General features: G+C 47.5%; 1 protein-coding gene across 2 annotated transcripts in view; it reads left to right on the forward strand.

Moving 5' to 3' along the window:
* Positions 1–5,014, forward strand: part of Polr2I (RNA polymerase II subunit RpII15) — a 68,737-nt gene extending 63,723 nt beyond the window's left edge. The window contains exons 5-6 of one of the 2 annotated variants that reach the window (XM_070521136.1): positions 478–693; positions 4,837–5,014. In XM_070521136.1, coding sequence (XP_070377237.1) covers positions 478–666 — 189 coding nt within the window. In that variant the 3' untranslated portion in view covers positions 667–693; positions 4,837–5,014. The remainder of the gene's footprint in view (positions 1–477; positions 694–4,836) is intronic. The other variant, XM_070521137.1, reaches the window with a different exon arrangement.
* Positions 5,015–10,298: the final 5,284 nt, after the last annotated feature.

Genomic DNA, 10,298 nt, shown 5'->3' on the forward strand with positions numbered 1-10,298 from the left:
ATAATAATATTTATTACTCTTAATTCATATATGAAATATTTACTTTCAAAATACTCTTATTTCAAGTATGACTAAACTGCTCCCAAACTCATGGCACTTTGCATAAATTTTTCGGGAATTATGCCACATGCTCTGCTTGTGCAACAAACATGGTAGTGCAGAATAGAATTTAGTACATCGCCATGAATGTCACTTTGGGTATTATTGCTTAGTGATGAATGTTGCTGCTAAGGCCCATCCATCCCTGAACAACAATGTAAATGTGGTCGCGTTTACTGCGCACAAAAAATGTCTAGGTTACACTATGGTGACACTATATATTTTCGATTATAGCATCGGCAACAAAGCGAGTGATTTTGGGAAGCAGGATATACCCGCTCGCCTAAGCATGTAGCATATGAGCAACAAAATACACATACCTCGCAAAGCGTATTGAAATTGGCCGTTGTGGGAATCTCCTCGATTTGCTCCGGACAGGGGATACTTTCCAGGTCATTATCGCCGAGAGGCACCGGGGCGGGCGATTTCCGACATCCCGGACACATGCAGCAGCCGATGATGCAGCCCCGGCCCATGGCTCTCCGCGCTTTGTCAGCAAAAGGGGACGACAGGCAAAGCACGCGGGCGCAGCGTACGCCCACCAACCGCACAGATGCACACGGATGACACTTGGTGGAGTGACTAGAGCATGGTGTAAGATCTTACACCACGGGCTAGAGCGAGCTACTCAGATTAGCGCCGGCTGCCAAGCATGCGCGGGCGACTCACCATTGTCTAACAGCAGTCAAAGCGGAAATTCCCGCATCGCAACTCCAGGAAACAAAAACGCCGGAACCGGAAATATTGAAACCAGAAATGCCGGAACCCCGGATTTCGTGTGAGAGGAAAAGGCGGCGCACATCAAGTCGCTATTTAAAAAAGCGGCCGTGGCGCATGGGTGGAGGGGCTTTTGGCATAACGTTAAGAGACAAGAAGAGAGCGGTGCAGATCGAGAGCAAGCAGGGATAGCCGATATTCTAATTGATATTAAGAGAAAGAAATTGAGCTCGGCAGGTCATGTTATGCGTAGGTTAGGTAACCAGTGGGCCGTTATGGTTACAGAATGGGTGCCAAGAGAAGGGAAGTGCACTCGAGGACGGCAGAAAACTAGGTGGGGTGATGAAATTAAGAAATTCGCAGGCACCAGGTGGAATTAATTGGCACAGGACAGAGGTAATTCGAGATTGCAGGGGGAGGTTTTCGTCCTGCAGTGGACATAAAATAGGCTAATGATGAGGATGATGATTCGGTATAGCAGGTAAAATCAGCGGCAGCAGTTTTACTGAAAATGCCACTGTGATCAAAAAACAGTGTGTTGCTCTTGTGTTTCAAGTTTTCTGCTACTTTCCTGCTGCTTTTCAGCTGCATCTAAATTAAATTATCAATAATAAAGCATGCATGAACACCAGAAAGGTGTGTGCTTGACACAAATTTTAGAAATATAAGTTTCATCCCTCCTCTGTCTGGGGGATTTTTACGGGTTTTAAGGAACACAGGTTGACAGGTATGAAACTGGTATACAGTACACTAGAGGCCTGCTGTTGTGAACCATGTTCGATTATTGTTGCACCTTTGGAATTATCGAAGTGTACAGGGTAATAAAGATAGACGAGCTTTTAAACTCGGTATCGATACTTTAAGGGTGCCCATACTATGCTGTAGTTAGGAATATTTGCATAAAGGGGCTGATTTTAGGTGTGATATGTCTCCTTATTTCAATAAATAAGAAGAGATACCAGTAGCTATAGCTAACTGAATTATTTCAAGTGCCTCAATTGCCCCTGATGAAGAGCCATTATGAGGGGTGGGATTTAGGTCACTTGATATTGCATAATACAGACTTAAAGGGACACTGAAGGCAAATATTAAGTCAAGCTAAAGTGATAGATTACTGCTCGAGAATCTCTAAGGTGTCAATATTATCGCGAACAGAGCCTTAATCGAGAAATTGAGGTAAATGCACGACATGATTAGCAACTCCCGCTTCAAGCACTTGCCCGATGACGAAAGCACTCCTCAGTTAAATTCTGCTACTAGTCAACCACTCATTGCCAAACATCCTCGTATTGTATTATGAGATGAAATAAAATGCTACTTGTCCAGTTCAATTTCATGTTTAGGCAAAAGAACTAATTGAAATTACCTTTGATGACGACACGGGTGGTTGAACGGTTTCATTTTCTCTTGACTGCGCGCCACCCACGCTTTCGCCTTTCAGTAGTTATCGCGTAGTGCTGCGCTCGTTTTGCTGGCTCGCAAAATTCGCACAAACTGCAAATAGCAGAGAATTCAACTTCCATGTGATGTCGCGAGATGCCCGAACAGTCTAGACCACTTGGCCAAACAGCAGCTGCAGCGGAAAATCCGCCGTTCTGACCTTATCTGTCTTGGCTCGGTACCCCCATTTGTCAGATGCCATTTCACTCACCAACGGCAACAAAGTGCGGTGATGGCGTATGCAACGTCACCACTCCCCCAGTTGGATGGTGGGAGAAAAGAATTTCGAGAAAGGTATTCGGACCCTTCAGATGCAATTTTCCTGTAAACTAAGTCTTTTCTTGGCACAAAACAAGCGTTGCGAGGTTTCTGGAATGGTTTCGTGGACTGTTTACGTCGACTTAGTATTAGCCCTTAGTGTCCCTTTAAGATTAGTTGGGTTGGAGAGAGCCACTGTTAGGGGCCAAGTAGCCTTCTAACAAAGAATGATGCTAAGTGTGCAGATGTTCAGGCGGGAGGAGAACAGACAGCTCATGGGAATTGGCATATAATGAGCCAGTGAAGTGACAGAATGGCCTACGTGGAAGTAGTAAAACCTGTGAAAGAGGCTAAATTTTGCGGCAAGATAGCAGGGTGCTAACGTTAGCATCAGATTTTAGCTCGGTTACACTGCAGCTACAGGAGTGAGTGGTTGTTAAAGATATATGTCAGGCACAGTCCTGAACAGATCCCAGTGCATTAGAAAGGGTGGTAAGGGTCCCAAATGGTGTATGCATATTCCACTTTGAGATGACTGAGCACTAGGTAAGCTAGCTGTTTTGTAGGTGGAGGAGCTAAGTAAGTTTTGCCATAGAAAGCCAACGACATGGTTAGTTTCATTTAAAATGTTCATTATATCAGAAGACCAATTAATATTGTTGGTGAGCAGAATGCCTAAATATTTTGTTGAAGCAGAGTTTAGGTGAACACCATTAATTGTGCAAGTTCCTGATGTGTAAGAATGATGGTGATGAACGGAAATCATAAAGGTTTTCCCAGAATTAAGAGCCATTAAAGGGCCCCTGAAACGGTTCGGACAAATTTTGTAGGCGCGTAGGGTACAGCTTAAGTAGAACATTCGCACCACAATTTAAGTGAAGCGTTACGTATTAATGGAGTTACAAGCGATTAGAAGTTACCCTCCTCCCTAGCCATGCCTTTCCTCCTCAACTCGCTCGCCGAGCGAGCGGCGCTAAGCTCCGCCTTCACTGGTTCAGCGTCACGATGCGACGTCACATCGCTCACTTCCGGTTGTTTAGGAGCACGCCCCCTCCCGCGCGAGACCTCTCCGCTAGCCGCTTGGCCGTCGACCGAGAGCTATCGAAGCAGCGTGCATTGCGAGCATTCTGTCGTAGCGCCGAACGTGTCTGGTATTCCGTTAACCACCGGCAAGCTGGTCATTTCGGCAAATGACTGGAGGCATAAACTCAAGCTGATGAAGGAACCTTGGCGTAGACGTACGTGAGCGGCCTGATCGGTCTGCACGGTCCAGACCCTTGCTGGTGCAGCGCTTAACCAGTCAAACAAAGCGCTAATATTGCTCTTACCAAGTGTAAAGCATTTTAAACATTTATAAATCAACGTGTTGATGATTACACTCCTGCGAAAAATACACACCAGCAGCAAAGAATACACTTCGTTGCTGCTACTGTGTATGGTTGAGCTCTGTGCCACCAGGTGGCTGCACCGTGCAGACCGTTCACATTTGCCCTTCTGCTCATCTCGTGGCTCATCCCGGCACAGTCAAGCGGCCAGACCCTGTCCCCTTGCGCTTGCGTTTGCCCTAATACTGGACTCGCGGTTTGCAGGTCGCTAGGTTTGCAGTCCACAAGGCAACAAAGTCGAATCATAGTGCTCGCGAAAAGACTGAGACCGACTCTGACCGCGGAGCTCTCGTCAAAATGGAGTACGTTGTAACACAAGCAGACGACACTTGCTGTGTGCCGGAAGTGCTGAAGTGTACTAAAAAACTATTCTTGTGTATTCTCTTTAAGTTATTTTCTTTTTACAAAAACAAAGTAACTAACATTCCAACTATTACGAGCATCATTTGTTCACCATAAAAATTATCGACCACGCGCCCTGGTCAGCGAATCAGATAGCTCGCCCATGTGACGTAATATGGGTTATTTGCATCATATGGGTAGGGGTGGCTTAAAATTCCGCCGAGCAGTGCGCTGCGATCAGCAGCGATGTGTATTTTTAAAACCTTATAATAAATTACATGCTTTACGCAGAGCACTTAGATGCATCAATTAATGATCAGAAGAACCTACTCTAACGACTCAGTACGTTTGTAGAAAATCGCCAAAATCGTTTCAGGGTCCCTTTAACCAATAGCCAAGGGTCATCTTGGCAGCTTCTAGCGAAGCAGTAGTGCATGTTTACAGGGCATTTTGTGTGTTAAAGTAACTCTCGAGTTTCACGAGATGGAGCGGGAACACTAAAGCATGGGCAATAACTTCTGGTCTAGGCATGGATACTTAGGTTAAAGCAGTGAGTAATGTGACCTTTTAAGCTGCATTGTTGCACTGTTTACAGGATGAAATGCGGCTGTACTATGTGTGCACAAACACAAACTGCACTCATCGATGGACCGAGTGAAACAACCTGAGAAGCTTGCCCATCTTTTCCGACCAGTCTGTCATGCTATTGGCTTAGTACATAAGCATCACGAAATAAAATATATATGTGTGTGTGTGTGTTTCCTATTGTATAATTTATGCCTTGCCTCTTTTCTCGTGGTCATATTCAAAGGCCTAATTAGTGGCGAAAATAGCCTTTTCATAACCGATCACTGTACACTTTAACGTTGGCAGAGATGCACTGCCCTAATCAGAAGTTGATGAAAGTGTAGCATAAAAAAAAATGGGGGAACCTGAAATTGCTTTGAAGCATGCCATTTGTAAAAAAAAAATCACCGACGATTACGATACTCCCTAATGCAAAATTTGAGCACAGTTGTATATGTGTTTATTTCGCAATATATTGAGGCATTGCACCAATCGCCACACCGGCTGGCAGAGCCACGACGCCCGGCACTATATATATAGACCAACTACACAGTTGCCGCTTTCTGGCAACTGTAGATTCATCATCATCATCAGCCTGGCTACGCCCACTGCAGGGCAAAGGCCTCTCCCATACTTCTCCAACTACCCCAGTGATGTACTAATTGTAGCCATGTTGTCCCTGCAAACTTCTTAATCTCATCCGCCCACCTAACTTTCTGCCACCCCCTTCTACGCTTCCCTTCCCTTGGAATCCAGTCCATAACCCGCAATGACCATTGGTTATTTTCTCTCCTCATTAGATGTCCTGCCTATGCCCATTTATTTTTCTTGATTTCAACTAAGATGTCATTAACTCGCGTTTGTTCCCTCACCCAATCTGCTCTTTTCTTAATCCTTAACGTTACACCTATCATTCTTCTTTCCATAGCTCGTTGCGTTGTCCTCAATTTAAGAGAGGCACACGGCTTTCACATCGCGAGAAATCGCCAAAAAATGTATTTTTTGAAAATCACATTTTTAGCTTCTGTAACCCTTTTTCTATCTGATACCCAAATATCATCACTGTAAACAACGTAGTAGCGCTCTAAAAAATTCGTTTTATCAGCCAAAGTGGCAAAAAGTGGCGGAAATCAAGAAAGAACAGCGTTTTTCAAGCCACAATATCTCCACCTGAACATCGCCCCCGAGGGCTCCGTGATCGCTGCGCATGTGTGAGCTGAGAGAAGGTGAGAAAGGAGAACAACTCTTTCTCGCAGGATGTTACGTCACATTGTTGCTTGTTTTTACTTTTTTGAGAGAGCTACTCTCGAACGTAGATTAGCCATTGCTGTCGTGTCAGCTGCAAGACGTTCTGCGCACGCTTTTTGCGCGATATTCGTGCGATGTAGGGGTTGGAGGACGGGACTTCGGGATGGAAAACCCTAAACTTGGGAGGGATTTATTCTACATTCTATACAGGGAGGTGAGCGTCAATTAACAGTCGTACAGACATTACGGGCCGGCAGCAACTCGGACGCTGCGGCCCGCGGCAAGAAGTTCGAGAGAGGTGAATCAGGGAATCGGGGCATATCCCAGAATTCTCAGGTCTCTCTGGAAGGCTTCTTATAAGCCCTTCGAGCACTGCAAGTCACGTCATGTTTGACCAATGGGAGAGTCCACTCCGATGACGCCACTTGCAGCCAATGGTAGGCGCCCGTGTCGCGTGGCACACCTGTCGGGGCTCTCTGCGGTCTTGCCACGCAGACTGGCAATCCACTTGTAGGCTGGAGAAGGAGTGGGGTCACACCTGGCGGGGCTCTCTGCTGTCTTGCCTCGCAGACTGGCAATCCACTTGTAGGCTGGAGAAGGAGCGGGGGGGCGCCCGTGCACCTGCTTCATTGTCGGATGCCCACCTGCTCCCGGTGACGCGCGAACTTGTTGGCACGTAAACTTGTTGCCTCGGCCGCTTCTCTGGAATGCGCTTTCCTGCTCCTGCATTCCTCAATTAGCTGTGCTGCCACTCGAAGCGGTTTGGGGAACTCGAAGTAGCCTCAGGAACCAGCTCCATATCTAACAGCTCGTCCTCGCCCCGGTTGTTCTGAATGGCCGGTGAACTCAATTCGCTGGCCAGGAGGAACGCTGAAAGAAGCTGCAGGGTACTGGGGTCGAGCCTCGTTTGACGAACTTCGGGATCCTAGGCCCTGGAGAACAAACGTCAAACAAACCAAACAACACAGCGCTGCACCACGCGTAAGCGCAGGCTCTTCACCCCTGACTCGCCAGGCTATTACTGAGTCAAAATGAACCCTGATCTTATAGTTCCCCAATTTCGACAAAACAGTTGTAACCACCCTTCCAAACAGCTATCCATTTCTCCTCGATTGCCGACAAGACCAGAGTACTATTGTTGTTGCAAAACAAAAGGGTCGTTGACGATGCAAACAACAAATGAAAACAGCCGAACATAACTTAAGTGGCCTAACTACACGAACAGCATGTTTCCAATCTATCGCAGTGGCGTACTTATCGCACGTAATGGTGCCACTGAACAATCTGGTCAACCTCACAAGTACGTAATCACAAGCGCACTAGCCTTGTGGTCACTAAACAAAACGCGTACTTGCATTGTAGGCAAACTTTTCACTTACGCTTACTCACGTTTTTTTCCCTGAAGGTCCTACAGGACACGTGACGTAAACGAACAATTAAACTTGCGGGACTTACACACTCCGCAGAACTCTTAAAATGATGCGTCTTCTACTAACTCTTTCCACGCACGCTCACTAAAGAAGTCAGAATACGGCTGCCTTCAACACACACTAGCAACCCAGTCATAAATCTGCTTCCTTCCGTCCACACAGGACACGCGCTAAAGGAACTAAAAACGCCTCTCAGTGCAACTCATGCACTCACTGAAAATCTACGCGCTTAACCTTAGAAAATTCAAAAACACATAAAAAGCAGGTTAAATAACACACGCGCTTTACGATAGGCCTTTCAACAATAACCTTGACCCTCAGGTTACTCACACACACACACAAAAAGAAAGCCTATTTACTTATCAATGAGCATCTCGCGAGACTACATGTTTACTTAAAACGCATCTTTCAAATCTCGAGCTTCTCAAACGAAAACACAAACAAAGCTCATACCTTTACATATTGAAAGAAAACCTAGTCTCAAATCGCGAAATTTTCCGATGCTCAAAATAACAAACAAAATAACACGTTTTACTACGGAAGCTCTCTTGGCTTCTCGTTCCCGATTGCTTACGACTGACTCATACTTTCAGCCTGACCCGCGGTGGTCGAAGTTTACAAGCTACTCTGGCAACGGAGGAACAACAAAAGGGCTGGCTCACTATCAGCTCCCCCAAGACGTTACGGTCTATTGCCAATTTGCGTCCTCGCGCCCCGCTTTCAACACAAACTCGATTGACCGCGTCGCTACTCCCCACCTGGTCTCGTCCTGCCACCTTGCGTTTCTTCGAACTGCACGCTGAGCTATAAAAAGAACTACGGAACGACGAGGAGCTTAACTGCCCCGTGCCCTTTGTCCGCGTCCGCGCAGAACATTCTTCGCGGTCCCCCTTTGACCGGTGGCTCGAACTTTTTGGATGCGTCAACATCGTCTTTGACGACCGCACCTGTTTCCTCGCGCCCTGCCCTTTTGGGTTTCTCGCCATCTTTGGCGGCGCTACATTAATTACCGACTTTCGGTTTTTACCGCGCTTCTTTTTAAGGCGCTTTCTCTTTGCACTAGCCTTCATGTCGCCTTCTCGTGCCTCGTGCTGGCCGGTACACATTTCGTCGGCCCGGATCGGCCTCTTACCCGCATTGTCTGAGTGATTTACATTTAAATCTACTCTCTCTCTGCCTCGACTGGCGGACAGCCCAACCGACTCTGGCACAATGCAACAGGCTTTACTCGAGTAAGACAACTCGCACTCTCGCGAACTGCCCTCTGCTACATTGCCCAGCGCACGCTGTGCCTCGGCACACAGCCCGTCGGTATCGATCGCTGTCTCACGCGCACAGTCCGAATGATTAATAACTGAATCATCCCTCTCTAGGCTACCTAGACTGGCGGAGAGCCGCACCGATCCCTGAACAATGCAGTTGTTCTCTCGTGAGCTACGGAGCTCGCCACCCCGAGAACTATTCTCAACTGCATCGTCCAGCTCGCACTTAATTTCTGCACGCACATCTGGCTCTACATGGGTGCTCGCGTCTGGCGCGTCAACAGTACCCTTTTTCTGGCTAGCAACCTCGCTAACATTACCAGCGACGCACACGCTCGGTAACTGTGCCAATTTGTTCGCAGCTGGCCTAGCTGTCTCCACAGTCATCTGTTGGCACAGCACCTCGTCGCTCTCACTACGGCCTTTAACGGCCTCTGTTGCCACTAAGGCATCGTTAGCAGCTAGCCTTTTCCCTTCACTTATTAATCGGCAGTCAATCTCACAGGCACTACTCTTCTCATCGGCTTTTGGCGAAAGTCCGCTAGACACTTCCTCATTCTTTCGCTCTGTACTATCTACAGAATTCTCAGACAGCCGTTGTCTCTGTGCCAATAACTGATCACAATACTGTAGCTCTTTGATCAGTGCTGCCTTCTCTCTCTCATACTTTTCCTCTCGCTCACGTTCGCGTGCCTTCTCACGTTCGTGACGCTGACACCTAAGAGTAAGTTCTTGAAGCTCCTGCTTCCGTTCATTCTCGCGTTCTTCACGCTGACGCTCACTCCTAAGCTCACGACGCTCTCGCAAACGTACACGACGCACACGCTCCCGTGGCTCCTGTATCACCTCCCAAGCAAGCGTAATGCTTTCATCATCATTGCCACTATCGTTAATCGCCTTTATGATAGCTGGCGTTTCCATCCGTTCGTCCGCCTCAACTCCCAAATCGTCGCACACCAACAACAAGTCTAACCTCGTCAACCTTCTAAGATCCATGGCAGCTGCCCCGACAGGTGGTTAAAACTGTTTTCCTTAATTAATTTGTGCAAACACACAATGCAACAAACTCCCGATTCCCAGAACTATCAAAATTGAACACACAACCTTTGAGTCTGGCGAATCATAAGGAAAAAAACCACGCGCTCACTTACGGTTGCAGCACCCTGCCATCCGGTTCGTTCGTCCGCTGTTGCCGGTTCCTTCCGGACTCCCTGGGTCGAAGGCTCGCTCCTTCTTCGATACTCCCAGTCTCTTCGGACCTCTTTCGACGAAGGCTCTCTCTTCTTCGCTCTTCCCGGTTCCTTAGGATCTTTCTCGACGAAGGTTGATTCGTAGCGCTGCCACCAGCTGATGCATTCGGAGGCGATCCTACCGCTGCCAACCAGATGTAGGGGTTGGAGGACGGGACTTCGGGATGGAAAACCCTAAACTTGGGAGGGATTTATTCTACATTCTATACAGGGAGGTGAGCGTCAATTAACAGTCGTACAGACATTACGGGCCGGCAGCAACTCGGACGCTGCGGCCCGCGGCAAGAAGTTCGAGAGAGG

Source organism: Dermacentor albipictus, chromosome 7 (genome assembly GCF_038994185.2).
Source record: "Dermacentor albipictus isolate Rhodes 1998 colony chromosome 7, USDA_Dalb.pri_finalv2, whole genome shotgun sequence".
Classification (NCBI taxonomy): Eukaryota; Metazoa; Arthropoda; class Arachnida; order Ixodida; family Ixodidae; genus Dermacentor; species Dermacentor albipictus.